The sequence below is a fragment of the Panulirus ornatus genome, chromosome 15 (genome assembly GCF_036320965.1).
Source record: "Panulirus ornatus isolate Po-2019 chromosome 15, ASM3632096v1, whole genome shotgun sequence".
In the NCBI taxonomy this organism is placed as follows: domain Eukaryota; kingdom Metazoa; phylum Arthropoda; class Malacostraca; order Decapoda; family Palinuridae; genus Panulirus; species Panulirus ornatus.
The window spans coordinates 3,808,718-3,827,375 of record NC_092238.1 but is presented as its reverse complement, the minus strand read 5'-3'; the positions used below and the strand labels follow the sequence as shown (position 1 = coordinate 3,827,375).

General features: G+C 38.0%; 1 protein-coding gene across 1 annotated transcript; it reads right to left on the bottom strand.

The window, feature by feature from the left end:
* Positions 1-5,696: 5,696 nt before the first annotated feature.
* On the bottom strand, positions 5,697-17,576 carry MCTS1 (malignant T-cell-amplified sequence 1 homolog). The gene is made up of 4 exons (XM_071670406.1): positions 17,440-17,576; positions 13,057-13,209; positions 11,021-11,121; positions 5,697-6,062 (listed from the first exon to the last, which is right to left on the bottom strand). The coding sequence occupies exons 1-4, from the start codon at positions 17,448-17,450 to the stop codon at positions 5,779-5,781; spliced, it is 549 nt and encodes a 182-aa protein (XP_071526507.1). The 5' UTR covers positions 17,451-17,576; the 3' UTR covers positions 5,697-5,778.
* Between the last annotated feature and the right edge of the window lie 1,082 nt (positions 17,577-18,658).

Here is an 18,658-nt window from a genome sequence, read left to right as displayed (position 1 = left end):
TGTTATGAGAATGGTTATAGAGACCAACTTTCTGCTGGCAACTATTAAACAGATGTAAAGTATATGAATAAAAACTAAAGTTTAACGAGCTGTTCATACCTTATAGAAGGCCAAAACTGAACATGCTTCTCAAGTTTGGTAAACACAAACTTAATAAGAACAAAGAGCTAATACGAGAAGGGCAACAAAGATGGGAGAAAACTAAGAGAGGTGAGTTACAGAAAAAGCTTAGATGCCCTAAATTTGCCCAGTGTGGAAGAGATGAGTGTGGGGAGACCTAATCTTAACCTTTAACGTTTTTAAACTAAATTGATGACAAAGGAGGTTAACAGTTCTTTGAAAGATGTAGAGATAGGACAACCAGAGGACATTCAATGAAATTATGAGAAGCTTTAGAAAAAAAAAAAGATTTAAAGATGTTATTTATTTTGCTTTGTCGCTGTCTCCCGCGTTAGCGAGGTAGCACAAGGAAACAGACGAAAGAATGGCCCAACCCACCCACATACACATGTATATACATACACGTCCACACATACACACAAATATACATACCTATACATCTCAGTGTATACATATATATATACACACAGACATATACCTATATACACATGTACATAATTCATACTGTCTGCCTTTATTTATTCCCATCGCCACCTCGCCACATATGGAATAACAACCCCCTCCCCCCTTTATGTGTGCGAGGTAGCGCTAGGAAAAGACAACAAAGGCCCCATTTGTTCACATTCAGTCTCTAGCTGTCATGTAATAATGCACCACAACCACAGCTCCCTTTCCACAGCCAGGCCCCACAGAACTTTCCATGGTTTACCCCAGACGCTTCACATGCCCTGGTTCAATCCATTGACAGCACGTCGACCCAGGTATACCACATCGTTCCAATTCACTCTATTCCTTGCACGCCTTTCACCCTCCTGCATGTTCAGGCCCCGATCACTCAAAATCTTTTTCACTCCATCTTTCCACCTCCAATTTGGTCTCCCACTTCTCCTCGTTCCCTCCACCTCTGACACATATATCCTCTTGGTCAATCTTTCCTCACTCATTCTTTCCATGTGACCAAACCATTTCAAAACACCCTCTTCTGCTCTCTCAACCACATTCTTTTTACTTCCACACATCTCTCTTACCCTTACATTACTTACTCGATCAAACCATCTCACACCACATATTGTCCTCAAACATCTCATTTCCAGCACATCCACCCTCCTGCACACAACTCTATCCATACCCCATGCCTAGCAACCATACAACATTGTTGGAACCACTATTCCTTCAAACATACCCATTTTTGCTTTCCAAGATAATGTTCTCGACTTCCAAACATTCTTCAAGGCTCCCAGAATTTTTGCCCCCTCCCCCACCCTATGATTCACTTCCACTTCCATGGTCCCATCCGCTGCCAGATCCACTCCCAGATATCTAAAACACTTTTACTTCCTCCAGTTTTTCTCCTTTCAAACTTACCTCCCAACTGACTTGACCCTCAGCCCTACTGCACCTAATAACCTTGCTCTTATTCACATTTACTCTCAACTTTCTTCTTTCACACACTTTACCAAACTCAGTCACCAGCTTCTGCAATTTCTCACATGAATCAGCCACCAGCGTAGTATCATCATCGAACAACAACTGACTCACTTCCCAAGCTCTCTCATCCACAACAGACTGCATACTTGCCCCTCTTTCCAAACCTCTTGCATTCACCTCCCTAACAACCTCATCCATAAACAAATTAAATAACCATGGAGACATCACACACCCCTACCGCAAACCTACATTCACTGAGAACCAATCACTTTCCTCTCTTCCTACACATACACATGCCTTACATCCTCGATAAAAACTTTTCACTGCCTCTAACAACTTGCCTCCCACACCATATATTCTTAACACCTTCCACAGAGCATCTCTATCAACTCTGTCATATGCCTTCTCCAGATCCATAAATGCTACATACAAATCCATTATAATATAATGGTGGATGAATGGAATAAAATGACCTTCAAGATATTTTTAATATACACAGCATACATACAGTTAAGAAGTTGTATGATAATAATGTTCAGGATATCACGTGTCTCCTAGTGAAGCACAAATGAGTAGTTACACACTGTCACCAGAGTCCCACCTAAGGAGAATAGTTAAGGAGACCAACTGTCTACTAGCAAATATTATAAATGTGTTCAAGTTCATGGATAAGGAAATATTTAGCAAGCTGTTAACATCTTGCATAAGGCCATACTATATAACATGCTTCTCAAGATTGGACACCACACCTAAAGAAGCACAAAGTGCCAAATAGAGAAGATCCAGAGCACAGTAACAAAGATGGTTCTGGAATTAAGAAAGCTGAATTACAGAAAAAAGCTACTGACCAATTTGCCCAACGCAAAAGTGAAAAGTAAAAGGTGACTAGATCACAACCTTCAAGCTTTTAAAAAAGACTGACGATACAGATAATGAACAGGTTCTTTATAGGTTTACAACCAGAAGACATAAAATTAAAGCAAAACAATTGTCAAAATGATTTAAATACTTTTAATAGAATAGGAGTGGTGGATGAATGGAATAAAAGGAATGAAGACATGATAAATGCAGACAACATAGAGAAATTTAAAGTTGTACTAGAGTAAAGAACATTCCAAAGATGTAGCCCTGCCAGTGTAAAACCATAATGAAAACACTTGACTCTTATACCTTAATAGTCCTTCACTCACCTCACAAAGTCTATTCACAAGTCTCCACACTTCTTGACCTACAGTTCTGGCCAGTGGATGTGGCTAGCTTCCTGAGTACTACATGAGCTCAGTAGAAAATGTTCCTGGAGCAGGAAGGTGAGGTATACATACAAAATTTTTTACCAAGGATGTAAGGTATGAGTATGAAGACAGGAGAGTGATTGGTTCTCATTGAAGGTCAGACTGTGGCAAGGGTGGGTGATGTCCCAATGGTTGTTTATGGATGGGGCAGTTAGGGAGGAAATACAAGAGTTTTGGAAAGAGGGGTGAGTATGCAGTCTGTTGGGGATGAGAGGGCCTGGGAAATGAGTTAGTTGTTGCTTGCCAATGACACAGCTCTGGTGGCTGATTCAAGTGAGAAACTGCAGAAGTTAGTGACTGAGTTTGCAAAAGTGTGTGAAAGAAGAAAGTTGAGAGTAAATGTGAATAAGAGCAAGATTACTAGGTTCAGCAGGGTTGAGGGGCAAGTTAGTTGAGATGTAAGTTTGAATGGAAAAAACTGGAGGAAGTGAAGTGTTTTAGATATCTGGGAGTGGACTTAGCAGTGAATGGAACCATGGAAGTGGAAGTGCGTCATGGTGTGGAGGAGGAGATGAAAGTTCTCGGAGCGATGAAGAATGTGTGGAAAAAGAATGTTCTCTCGAAAAGCAAAAATGGGTATGTTTGATAACATGGTAGTTCCAACTATATTATGTGGTTGTGAATCATGGGCTATAGATAGGGTTGTACGGAGGAGAGTGGATGTGTTGGAAATGAAATGTTTGAGAACAATATGTGGTGTGAGGTGGTTTGATCAAATAAGTAATGTAAGAGTAACAGATGTGTGGTAATAAAAAGTGTGGTTGAGAGAGCAGAAGAGGGTTCGTTGAAATGGTTTGGGCATATGGAACGAATGAAGAAGGAAAGGTTTGATCAAGTAAGTAATATAAAGGTAAGAGAGAGGTGTAGTAATAAAAAAGTGTGGTTGAGAGCAGAAATGGTTTGGACATATGGAATGAATTAGTGAGGAAAGGTTGACAATGAGGATATATGTGTCTGAGGTGGAGGGAACAAGAAGTGGGAGACCAAATTGGAGGTGGAAGGATGGAGCAAAAAAGATTTTGAGCGATTGGGGCCTGAACATACAGAAGGGCGAAAGGGGTGCACGGAATAGAGTGAACCGGAACTATGTGGTATACTGGGGTCGACATGCTGTCAATGACTGAACCAGGGCATGTGAAACACCAGCGGTAAACCATGGAAAGGTCTGTAGGGCCTGGATGTGCATAGGGAGCTGTGGTTTCGGTGCATTACGCATGACAGCTAGAGAATGAGTGTACATGGATGTGGCCATATTTCATTTCCTGGTGCTACCTTGCTGACACAGGGTGGCAATGCTGTTTCCTGTGGGGTGGAGTGGCACCAGGAATGGATGAAGGCAAGCAAGTAGGAATATGTACATGTGAATATATGTATATGCTTGTGTATGTAAATGCTATGCATGTATTATGCATACAAGTGGATGGGTTTTTCTTCGTCTGTTTCCTTGCGCTACCTCACTGACGCAAGAAACGGCAATCAAGTATAATAAATATAAAAATATAATGTATATTTCATATCTATCTCGACACACTGCACCTGCTTGTGGTTAAACCAAATGAAAAGTCATCTTTGGTGAACTTCGTCTGTGGAAAAACGGGAGTACAGTTTCATCAAAGAACTTCTCATTCCAAAGGAGTCCATCAATTCCCTGCTTCTGATAAACTACAAGCCACAAAACCCCAGCAACCAACTATGATGAACAATAAAAATTATTCACAAATTCCACATGCACTTATGCAATTCCAAACAAACATCATCCCTTCTAAAAAAAAACACACGTACTCATGAAACACTTAAAAAAAAAAAAAAATAGGCACAAACCAACCACACCCCTAAATGGTAGTCATGAAAGATCTAAGCACAATCCATCCTGAGGCTAATGTTGACCCATATTTCAATTATGGTCAGACACACAACACAATGAGAATCTAAATAAACACCTCCAACAAGCCCTTAATAACACCTCCAACAGTACCAATCCAAGCAATTTCAGGTACCTTCAATCACTCCTGGCTGCACATCAAAATCAACACATAATCATGAAGTTGTGGAAGAGTAAGGAAATGACATCTGTAATATTCGACAGACAAGATTGCTATAATACAGGTGAAAGTCATAATACTGCTAGAGAAATGTTTACAAGGGAGACAGTTTATGAATGGAAACTTGAGAAAAAAAAAGGGGATCTTAAAGTTTAATGGATGAATCATCCTAGCATGCAAAGAAAATGGATATCAAGCATGCAAAAGTGTAAATGCCCTTTTCATTACTTCACATGATATGAATTAAAGATATATGACATCATCTCACTTAAAGTGAAATTAATACATTATTTTCATCTTTCATACTATTTTATTTGCAATCAATCAGTGGAATGAATAACAAAAAATCTAATATTTGACATTTCATTTTCTTCTGTCAAGGTTCTTAAGTGCCCTTGTTTCATTCCACATGTTAGATACTGGAGTTGAGACTGATGACAGAATTGCAGAGCTGTCTTTGTATAAGAGCTAGTGGTGAGTATGAGATATATGAAATTATGAATGAAATAATAGTAGTGGTTGAAGCTTCTACATAAAAATGAAGAACTTGGGAAGAATGGGTGTAAGGCGAATATCAGAATAAAACAAGTTTGTGTTGATATGTAAAGTTGAGAGATAAGCAAAGGTTGAGAAGGGAGGTGTGACAGTGGTGACACCATGAAGAAATAAGCAAACATGATCAAACACCATGAGATTTTGATAGATTGTGCTTGGGATATAATGAATTGCAGTTACAATTTTCTATCCTTTATGTCAGTCTTATATTACCGAGATGATGTTTAAGTAATCAAAAAAGAATGAAATAAAGACAAAATCATTTTTCATCAACTTTATCCATTACATGAATGAAAAATTGCATACTCAGCAATATTCCAATAACCTAAACTTTATGGTGATTATTTAACAGGTTTCATGTACCACAGTCCATCATTCAGATAATGACAGTTTTCAATGCCAATGCCTTTATTAGTCTTAGCAATATTTTCTGAAGACAACGAAGTAATACCAACACAGAGTGCATGCTCTTTACCTTCTGCCATCACTGCCACTACTGTATTCTGTTCTACTTTTGACATTTTAGCTCCAGGTGAAGTCAAACCTGGACACATTATATTGGCACCACTGAGGATGAAGCGAATAGCACCCTTGTCTACCTGCATCCATGGTAACATGAAGGGATCTGCAAAATTGGAGAAACAAAATTGATCCTCTTGAAGTGCCTTCATAAATATGCTGAGCATAGAAAAGGCAAACATATCTATATGGTTTCAAAATTCATCATGAACAATGTCTTCATCTTTCTTAAACTATAGTATCCCGCTTTCCTTTTCTGAAAAAAATTAGCTTGCATCTGCTTTACAATGATTCAACAAACATGCAAAATACTTTGACAAATGTTTCATGCCCTGCTACTGGATCTCTAATGTACTGGAGTACATGTGACCCAGGATTTGGAGGAAAATGTGATACTGACTTGAATGAAAGCAGTGACACATATGATAAACAAAGATATAAAGACAACCTATGTTAGCGCAACATGATTGCCGCTGCTACCCAACCATTATCAAAAAAGGTATATTATTCATGAGGAACCAACATTAAAACTTAGGTATAGCTCTTTAAACTTCAATACTTTCAGCAGTCTCAGTTTCTTCACGTCATTTATTCCAATCACTCATAAGTCTAATACTACAGAAACACTTTTTTATTTATTATATATTTATTTGTTTTGCTTTGTCGCTGTCTCCCACGTTAGTGAGGTAGCGCAAGGATACTGACGAAAGAATGGCCCAACCCACCCACATACAAGTCCACACACACAAATATAAATAAATACACATCTCAACGTATACATATATATACACACACAGACATATATACACATGTACATAATTCATACTGTCTGCCTTTATTCATTCCCATCGGCACCTCGCCACAATGAAATAACAACCCCCTCCCCCCTCATGTGTGCGAGGTAGCACTAGGAAAAGACAACAAAGGCCACATTCGTTCACACTCAGTCACTAGCTGTCATGTAATAATGCACCAAAACCACAGCTCCCTTTCCACATCCAGGCCCTACAGAACTTTCCATGGTTTACCCCAGACGCTTCACATGCCCTGGTTCAATCCATTGACAGCACGTTGACCCCGGTATACCACATCGTTCGAATTCACTCTATTCCTTGCATGCCTTTCACCCTCCTGCATGTTCAGGCCCCGATCACTCAAAATCTTTTTCACTCCATCTTTCCACCTCCAATTTGGTCTGCCACTTCTTGTTCCTTCCACCTCTGACACATATATCCTCTTTGTCAATCTTTCCTCACCTATTATCCTTTTTGTCAATCTTTATTCACTTATTCTCTCCATATGTTCAAACCATTTCAACACATCCTCTTCTGCTCTCTCAACCACACTCTTTTTATTTCCACACATCTCTCTTACCCTTTCATTAATTACTTGATCAAACCACCAATCAAACCACCTCACATCACATTCTGTCCTCAAATATTTCATATCTAACACACCCACTCTCCTCCATACAACCCTATCTCTTGCCCATGCCTCACAACCATATAACATTGTTAGAACTATTATTCCTTCAAACATACCCATTTTTGCTCTCAAGATAATCGCTGTTTCCCGCGTCAGCAAGGTAGCGCCAGGAAACAAATGAAGAATGGCCCATCCACTCATATACACATATATATATGCATAAAAGCCCATAATGCACATATACATATATATATATATATATATTTTTTTTTTTTTTTTTTTATACTTTGTCGCTGTATATATATATACTTTGTTGCTGTATATATATATATATATATATATATATATATATATATATATATATATATATCAACATTACACATATACATAGACATATACATATATACAAATGTACATATTCATACTTGCTAGTCTTCTTCCATTCCTGGCACTACCCCGCCCTACAGGAAACAGCATACATATTCACCATTTCCCACATTAGCAAGGCAGCATTACGAACTAGTGCATTTTCCTCTATATTGGTCTGGGAGGATACTTAATGCAAGAGACAGCCTCTGGCTGGCAGCATAAATTCTTACTCATTTAAGTGCAACATAAGTGTTTTTCCTTAGTATAATTTCATTCTACATACACCTAAAATCATTACATACACACTTATAGTTTCTTTTTATCAGGTGTGATTTCACATTCCCCATACGTATCATTTACATATTTTCTGCACTAGTGTACTTCTTATATTTCATATTCATTACCTGAGTACACTTACATATCTATGCAAACGCGGGAGACAGCGACAGAGCAAAATAAATAAATAAATGATATAACCTTATATCTATATATCTATCCAATATTATAATTACCAATACATGAGAAAATATTTCTTATAAACATTTTAACTGCAATAGTTGAGGTGTATATCTGGCTTCCCACTATGATATCATAATTACACTCTCTTTGTCAATTTATGTATGACTGTGATGAGTGATATTTTTTCCAACTGTGTTGTTAGGTTGCAAGTGTCATTATGTACAGGAAGGGAAATCATTCATCAGCTAAGAATCAAAATGTGGGCATAAAGATTTAAAGCAACAAACATGACATGGTGCACCACAGTATCTAACCACAAATGTGGCTTGGCACAATGAAAGGGTTAAACAAGGAACTTGAAACACATCTCTCATTGTTCTCTCTTCCATGGTGGTCAAATCAATAGCCTCTAAATCTTTTCCTGTACCATAGTTCTCTTATTTCAGCTCTCTGTTGTCTTCCTCTGGACCTTCCCTGATAGATCTTCATTTTCTTAGTGAGCATAATTACCAACAGATGATGTGCCTCCTTAACATTTCTCCTAAAATTATGCTCTGGCAGTTTCTGGTGGCAAAGGTTTTCCCTTAATATCTTACTGAAAATTCTTTTAACCATACTCGTGTAAATTACAGTATTGTGTTTCTGTAACTATCTATAAGTTTCAAATAAAAGTAGAGATGGAAAATTTTTTTCATACTTGTGTGCCATTTCCAGCATAACAAGATAGCACAAGGTACAATGAACATCCCCATTGGCTTACATCTCCTCTCTAGTCATCATGTTCAATGCACCAAACTTTTCCATGGTTTCCCCTGACTACTGCACATGCCCTGGTTAAATCTACTGGCCGCAAATTGCCACCTATATACACACTGCTCCAACTCACACTATTCCATGCACACCTAGCATACTTCTATTCGATCACCAATGGACTTATAACTGGTTTACCTTCAAGCTGTTTCAGCTTGCATCATTTATACAGTGTGGTGTCTACCTGCTATAATTTAGGTTTTGCTAGAGTAATTCACTTAGCAACAGCTTTTTCAATTCTAATCCAAGGAAACTTTTTTCAATAAGCATTAAGAGCAGATTGAGTCATGCCTGATAAAACCACATGCATGTTGGTTACTAAAACAGGCATTTGTGATTGAAGACATTAGCTTTTTGGTTACTGAAAATCTTAATTAAGTTTTTACTACACAAAAATATAGGCACCAAAAAACACAGAGCCTGGGACCTCAAAACTGCCCTTAAGGAAATATTGTTCACATACCAGTGTGACCTTCTTTCATGGGAGAAAAAAATAATCTGGTCATGAACTCCAAGATATATGTCCAATCTGTCTCAATCTGGATAATATGATGGAGCGGAAAGAGAACTCAAGACTTTATAAGGCAAGCCACTCATGATGCATTAATAAATTTCTAAAGTCTAAGCTTCATTTTCCATGGTTCTTGCAATTTCTGTTAATATGTAATGGACATCTCCCAACAATAACACAACCAGAAAAGGGGAGGAAATAAAAAGATCAGAAGATACCAAAAAAGATGAGGTGATGCTGTACATTGCACTTGACCCAGTAAAACTCTACTACCTGGCCTATTCTACTATATACACATCAGCTGATCCATCTTCAAATAGCTATCTACCTTTGTACATCCATAACCCTTCCCCATAAATGCTATTACAAAGAAAGGCTTTAAGAAGACTGAAGTTAGGTTGGAGGCAGGAACAGCATATGTACATCTTGTGCAGATAACACAAGCACCAACACAAGTATATAAAAAGTACATTGCAACCAAATTACTGAAGGCTAAGGCTCTAGAAATATGGTCTTGAGAGTTTACTATTGGCATGCTTCCTACTCAAGCTAGATTACAAAGCATCTGACAAAAAACTCAATGGTCTACTTGTAAGGAGTGGGGGGAAAAAAAGGAAAGAGTATAAACAGCTGAACAATCCCAACACTAACTCAGAGAGGTAAGACATGAGTGTAAAACTGAAAAATATCTTTTTACTTTGAGACATAAGGAATGATAAGAAATTCGAGTGAGAGTGGAAATAATGTAAACAGAAAAACTGGTAATAAATGAAAAGAGTTTAAGTTCACAGACAAATTTGGTGAAAAAAATATATTTTTTAGGCAATGGAGATACAATTTACCAGAAATAAGACCTGACCTTATGTGTCTAGATATATATGACAGCAAGAAAAGAGTAATCAAGCTAAATGAGGGACACCATTAAGTTTCAAGAAATAATGACAAATGGCCCATTTAAAGAGTACATATAAGGACTGGTAACTTTAAGAAAGATTTGCTCTGTCATGATAATTCAAGATTATCCAGTGAAATATAATAAACCAAAACAAATACTAAACAATTACAAAAAGGGAAGAATTAGGATTATGTAGGAAGCCGAAGTCATGCACTCCTCAGTAGTAAAGTTATAATAAAGGGGGACTTTCACTGAAATGAGCTGGTTGACTCTCATGATCCTAACAGTCATTGGGACACAAAATCTAAAAAAAGGATATAATATCTAGTATCAGCATGCAACTGGCAACAACAGAAACAAAACAAATACATCATCTTTACAAAATCTTTGTAAATAGCAGCAGGGAAGCTGAGAGCATCTGAAATGATATACCAATTGGAAAAGTGATCATACAGTATAATGACTGAGTATGACATCTGTTCCTTTCCCCAAAAGGCCTGAACCTTATGTGGTTACCAAGAGCTGAGATAAGTACTTCACAAAAAAGAGATAAAATGTAATGAACAAAAAATATGTTAAATTTAAAATGGCTTACATTTGTGTAGGAGTTTAAGAGTAGGCATCCATGGTCCTTCCCTCTGTCTGTAGAAAAGCAGTTCTCCATCACTTCTCACAAGCAATTCTATGTGCTCATGGCTGTAAAGAAAGATTATTAAGTAAAACCAGTCTGTTTACATCATATATGCTGTTTTCTACATATAGAGGAAGTTTGGGTGGAATGCAAAACACTGGTCATTCTGCTAATCCATATGGATTATCAAAAAATTTTTTGATACCTGATCACTGTTTCCAACATTAGGTAAACAGCACCAGAAAACAGACAAACACATGCCACATCCACTCACATCCATTCTCTGGCTGTCATGTGTAATGCACCAAAACCAGACCTCAAAGACCTTTCCATGGTTTACCCTAGATGCTTCAAATGCCCTATTTCAGGCCAATGACAGTATTTCAACCACAGTTTGCCACATTGTTTCAATTCACTCTATCCCATGCACATCTTTCACCATCCTACATATTCAGGCTGCAATTGCTAAAAATCATTTTCACTCCACCCTTCTATTTTGAATTGGGACTCAACGTTTTTGTTCCTTCCACTTTTGATACCTATATCCCCTTTGTCAACATAGAGAATATCAGACATACAAAAGAAAATTTGGCAAAGAATTTTGCACACACCTTTAATCATTTCACACAGTTTGATACTATGAGACACCTCTAACTTTGCATTATACTTTTCATGGACAATCCTCAAAACAATGACGAATATAATGCACTTATTAAAAGGTCATAATTCAGACCTTTACACTTTTTCAGGCCCATTGGGACAATCTTTTGCAACCCCAATAGACTGCTGATTTCATGTGTCTGTCCTAAAAGACTATTCTAGGAATTTTCAAAATTGAGAAAAATAGTTCTTCTCTTACAGAAATGAAGGAAATAAGTTTTATGATAAGAATGCTTGTAAAGATGTCACATTCATCATATCTCCCAAGTATAAGTTGTCAAAGGCACCAAAAGCTAATGTAATTTGGCAAACTTTGAGGTATCATCCCTAAAGATTACACTTTTTTCCATAATGCCTGTTTGTCACTTCCTGAGTTAGTTTGGTAGCATCACAAACAAAGGCTTCATTCTTCTACATCCCCTCTCTAGCTGACATATATAATGCACAGAAACCAGAGCCCCCTATCTACAGTCAAGCCCCAAAGACCTTTCCATGGTTTCCCCTGACTGCTCTAAATACCTTCGTTCATTTAAAAAAAACACAGGATTTATGTATTGCATAAAATCTATATGTATACTTGCAAGTCACAATGTGAGGGAAAAGTATTGCTGCCAAATCTACTAGAATCATAAGGCTAATTGAAAAACCACCCAATGAGCTACATACTGAAGGGTGAGCTATCACCTCTGAGGAGCAGGATGATATATAATATATCAAGGTACTGAGCCTCATTACTAAAGGATTTAAGTCAAGTCAGTCCATAACAAAAATAATATGGTCACTATTCATTTAGGACCCCTTCTGTGTGGCAGTCTGACTTCTCGTTTCATGGGTCTCTAGTTCTATGCTACCATAATGCATCAATTATAACAGCCACATCTGTAAACACTTTTTTTCATGCCCAAGTGCCTCATTCACCTTAGTAAGGAAGCATCAAAAACATAAGAACAATGCCTTATTTGTAACATCCACTCTCAAGTTGTCATGTATAATGCAATGAAGCAAGTGCCTCACATACAGAGCCAGTTAGACCGTTATGAAATACAGAAAATAAAATTGATGAAAAAAAAAACCTAGATATTCTTATGACAAATCTTAAAAACTTGTCTTCTGATTTCTTTATCTAATCTAATCATCAAAGCATACCTTTTATGTGTACTCACTAAATATGAAAAATAATCATTGTGCAGTACTCCTGACATCTACAAAGCTTTCCTTTAATCATGTGACAATCATGACTTATATAAAGTTTTCCTATAGCTATGTGACAATGTCACATGACACCATAAATCAAAGAAATTTATCATTCACTCAAGCTAGGCAATATAATCTCAACATACCATTTAACAATCCTAAAAGCATCTTTCTTAGGCAAAATTTTTTCAAGATGATCACCAAGGGAAGGGAAAGATTCTATTAATCTGTTTCGGATTCCTTTTTGCACAGATGACTTCAACTGCTGAGTGCCAGACACAGACTCCTTCTCATCAAACCTATTAAAAGATAAAGTTGGGCAACAAAGAATTACATCACTGTTCATCAGAATGACAAAAATGCATGCAATACAATATGGCAATAATGAATATTTTTTCTTTATTCATTCATTATACTTTGTCGCTGTCTCCCACATTAGCGAGGTAGTGCAAGGAAACAGACGAAAGAATGGCCCAACCGACCCACATACACATGCATATACATACACGTCCACTCACGCACATATACATACACATCCACACACGCACATATAAATACCTATACATTTCAATGTATACATATATATACACACAAAGACATATACATATATACACACATACATAATTCATACTTGCTGCCTTTATTCATTCCCGTCACATATGAAATGACACCCCCTCCCCCTGCAAAGGCCACATTCGTTCACACTCAGTCTCTAGCTGTCATGTATAATGCACCGAAACCACAGCTCCCTTTCCATATCCAGGCCCCACAAAACTTTCCATGGTTTACCCCAGATACTTCACATGCCCTCGTTCAATCCATTGACAGCACATTGACCCCGGTATACCACATAATTCCAATTCACTCTATTTCTTGCACGCCTTTCACCCTTCTGCATGTTCTGGCCCCAATCGCTCAAAATCTTTTTCACCCCATCTTTCCACCTCCAATTTGGTCTCCCACTTCTCCTCGTTCCCTCCACCTCTGACACATATATCCTCTTGGTCAATCTTTCCTTACTCATTCTCTCCATGTGACCAAACCATTTCAATACACCTTCTTCTGCTCTCTCAACCACACTCTCATCATTACCACATATCTCTCTTACCCTTTCAATACTTAATCAAACTACCTCACACCACGTATTGTCCTCAAACATCTCATTTCCAACACATCCACCCTCCTCCGCACAACCCTATCTATAGCCCACACCTCGCAACCATATAACATTGTTGGAACCACTATTTCTTCGAACATACCCATTTTTGCTCTCCGAGATAATGTTCTCGCCTTGCACACATTCTTCGCCCCCACCCTCTGACTCACTTCCACTTACATAGTTCCATCCACTGCCAAATCCACTCCCAGATATCTAAAACACTTCACTTCCTCCAGTTTTTCTCCATTCAAACTTACCTCCCAATTGACTTGTCCCTCAACCTTACTGTACCTAATAACCTTGCTGTTATTCACATTTACTCTCAGCTTTCTTCTTTCACACACTTTACCAAACTAGTCACCAGCTCCTGCAGTTTCTCACCCGAATCAGCCACCAGCGCTGTATCTTCAGCGAACAACAACTGACTCACTTCTCAAGCCCTCCATCCACAACAGACTGCAAATTGGCCCCTCTCTCCAAAACTCTTGCATTCACCTCCCTAACAACCACATCCATAAACAAATTAAACAACCATGGAGACATCACACACCCCTGCTGCAAACCGACATTCACTGGGAACCAATCACTTTCCTCTTTTCCTACTCACACACATGCCTTACATCCTCGAAAAAACTTCTCACTGCTTCTAGCAACCTGCCTCCCACACCATATACTTTTAATACCTTCCACAAAGCATCTCTATCAACTCTATCATACGCCTTCTCCAGATCCATATATGCTACAAACAAATCCATTTGTTTTTCTAAGTATTTCTCACATACATTCTTCAAAGCAAACCTGATCCACATGTCCTCTACCACTTCTAAAACCACACTGCTCTTCCCTACTCTGATGCTCTGTACATGCCTTCACACTCTCAATCAATACCCTCCCATATAATTTCCCCAGGAATACTCAACAAACTTATACCTCTGTAATTTGAACACTCACCTTTTAGTACAATGGCACTATGCATGCATTCTGCCAATCCTCAACCATTTCACCATGAGCCATACATACACTGAATATCCTCACCAACCATTCAACAACACAGTCACCCCCTTTTTTTAATAAATTCCACTGCAATACCATCCAAACCCACTGCCTTGCCGGCTTTCATCTTCCGCAAAGCTTTCACAACCTCTTCTCTGTTTACAAAACCATTCTCCCTGACCCTTTCACTTCGCACACCACTTCAACCAAAACATCCTAAATCTGCCACTCTATCATCTAACACATTCAACAAACCTTCAAAATACTCACTCCATCTCCTTATCACACTAACACTACTTGTTATTACCTCTCCATTAGCCCCCTTCACTGATGTTCCCATTTGCTCTCTTGTCTTACGCACTTTATTTACCTCCTTCCAAAATATCTTTTTATTCTCCCTAAAATTTAATGATACTCTCTCACCCCAACTCTCATTTGGTTCTTCATACATAAAAGGCTGCCTTCTAAAAAAAAAATAGCAAGCAAAGAATGAACATTCTTCTTCAAGTTAAGGCTGACCAAATAAATTTTTTTTCACATATTCTTACAATGAAAACCTATTAGGTGTTAAAAATATCTGAACAATCATGAAATTCTACAGATGAGGTAAAGTAGTAGCACCCTGAATCAATACAATACCTAAAGCATGCCATGGTAAAATCCTTGGCAACATTTGATCAGAACCTTAACATAACCTGGTTAAATACATTATCCTAAATATCCCTTGGTCGTATGCATTACCTTACAAATCTCCTGGTCATATGTACTGCCATATGCATCCCATGGTCAAACTCTAAGCATCCCCAAGTCAAACATATTATCCTTAAGTATCCCCTAACCAAAAACATTACCCTATGCATCCCCAGGTCAAGATCAATACACTATTCATCCTCTGATCAAATTCTAGATATCACTTCGTTCAACACAATATCCTAAGTAACCCTTAGTCGAACACTACCCTAAACATACCATGGTCAAACACATCATCATCAACATCCTCTAGTCAAATACAATATCTGACAGTTCCCCTAAGCAAACACAATATCCTTGGCACCCCCCTCGTTAAACCCTAGTAATCCCCTGGTCAATTTTAAGCATCGCCAGGTCAAACACATTACCCTAGGTATCCCATGGTCAAACATATCATCCTAAGCATTCCCTGATCAAACACATTATCCTAGATATCCCCTGGTCAAACACATAATATTAGAAATCCCCTGGTCAAGCACACTACCCAGGGCATTCTCTAGTCAAACAAATGTCCTAAGCATCTCCTAGTAAAACAGTACCCTAAGCATTGTCCTTTAACTTCAAATACCACCAAAATTCAAGAGCATTGCAGTAAGTTCAGTAAAATACACCTAAAATACCAAAGAAGATCCAGTCAAATCTCAGTAAAATGGGTTTCAAGTAAAATAAAAAAGTTTTTCTCCTAAGAAATAAACTATCATACAAGAAAAATTAAACAATCAGGAACATGTACTATAGGCTTTAACTTACCCTGATAAAAAAAAAAAAACGAACTTTTACCAACCTACAACTGGACTGACAGCATATTACTAAGTGTGCGGTAAGCACTACATAGTCTAGTGTTGAAATGTTTCACCAGGTGGCACTTGTGTTTTAATATTTGCACAAACTCCACTTGCTACTCATGCCTCTTTCATAATACCCCTGTTCCACGTCTCCATTACTTTTAATTATAGCTATTTAGTGTCAATGAAATGTATTATATGGTTTCTGTTGATAATCAGTGCTATTCTGCAATATTGTTTTAAGGAGACATCCTAAACATCCCTAAATGAAACCCTAGACATCTGGTCAAACAAAGTACCCCTAGGCACCCCCAGGTCAAACTTGAGACATCAGCAAGACAAATACATTACCCTTGGCATCACTAAGTCAAACACATTTCTCTAGGCTTCCTCTGGCAAATTCTATTACTACCTATTACCATATTATAAGATATGTGTTGGTTCACATCACATTCCTAAGTTAAATCACCTCCTAAGTATAAGGTGATCAATAAATAGGCGTTTCTTGGAAATCTTTTGATTATTTATGTCGCAACTTAGTAATGGATCTTTACCCTATGCGTCATACTGCGGACCAAACGTCCCCCCGGTGGACCACCCTTCGCCCTGTGGACCAAGATAGCACTTTGGCCCCTTAACTACAGTAATTATATCATGAAGATGGGCCAAAAAGATGAAAAAAACACGTTTCAATGTCAGCCACAGCCGACTAGCGAAAGCCGACTACGATGATGAAAAGATTTGAGGAAGATATGAAAAATACTACAGCATCACGAGGTTCCACTAATCTATATCTTAAAATCAACAGATCAAGTGCTTGACACATCATAAATATATCTTACTTCTTAAACATTATGATCAGCAGTTTCTAAGTCCTCTAGTCTAATATGACTTTGCACCCTTCACCGTCTTCCAGTTGTCTGTCAGGGAGACGACCGCATGCACCCAGTGTTTACACCCGAGCATTGTGGGTATTGGCGGCCACACGGCCCGTTTTCGAATAATTATAAAAATAAACCCATACCATGATAATTCACGTGTACACACACGCACGCACACAAGCACAACCAAATTAAGGGATTCAGGAGAAAATACAGACATACCAAAATCAACATCGAGCAATCTTGGTATAACCTAAACCCTATCATCTCTCATCTTTCTCATCTCATTGCTTCACTACAAAGCATCCTCCAGTTATCCTCGAGCACCCTCCAAACTCCTGATCCTATGGTGTTCTCCCTTCAGGTTGTTTCTTAAGAAGTCTAAACACTTGAACTACAGTCATGCAAGCGGGAGGGATTCACAAGAGGGATAGTAAAAACAAGAAAGCATGAGGAACCGTCGCAATGCAGGCCTGAAATTCGTAAGAGAGGATCAATAATTCTCGAAAGACACTAGAAGTGAATCTATACATTTTTGCCAGGGAAGGGGAGGGGTAACACAGCCAATGATAATCATAAATTGTGAAAATATCTACCGCCAATATAACTTCAATTACTTTACTCTTTACTTTGTAATATTATGCGAGCTCTTCGAGGACATTCTTGAACTGGGGTAAGATGACATGGCACCCCATCCATTATATATATATATATATATATATATATATATATATATATATATATATATATATATATATATATATATTTATATATATATATATTTTTTTTCATACTATTCACCATTTCCCGCGATAGCGAGGTAGCGTTAAGAACAGAGGACTGGGCCTTTGAGGGAATACCCTCACCTGGCCCCCTTCTCTGTTCCTTCTTTTGGAAAATTAAAAGAAAAAAAAAAAAACGAGAGGGGAGGATTTCCAGCCCCCCGCTCCCTTCCCTTTTAGTCGCCTTCTACGACACGCAGGGAATACGTGGGAAGTATTCTTTCTCCCCTATCCCCAGGGATAATATATATATACATATATATATATATATATATATATATACATATATATACATATATATTTCTCAGTAAACGTGTGTCAAAATGTACCATCAAACTTTACTCACGTCTATGCAGTTCCAACTTCAAGCACCGTATATATATATATATATATATATA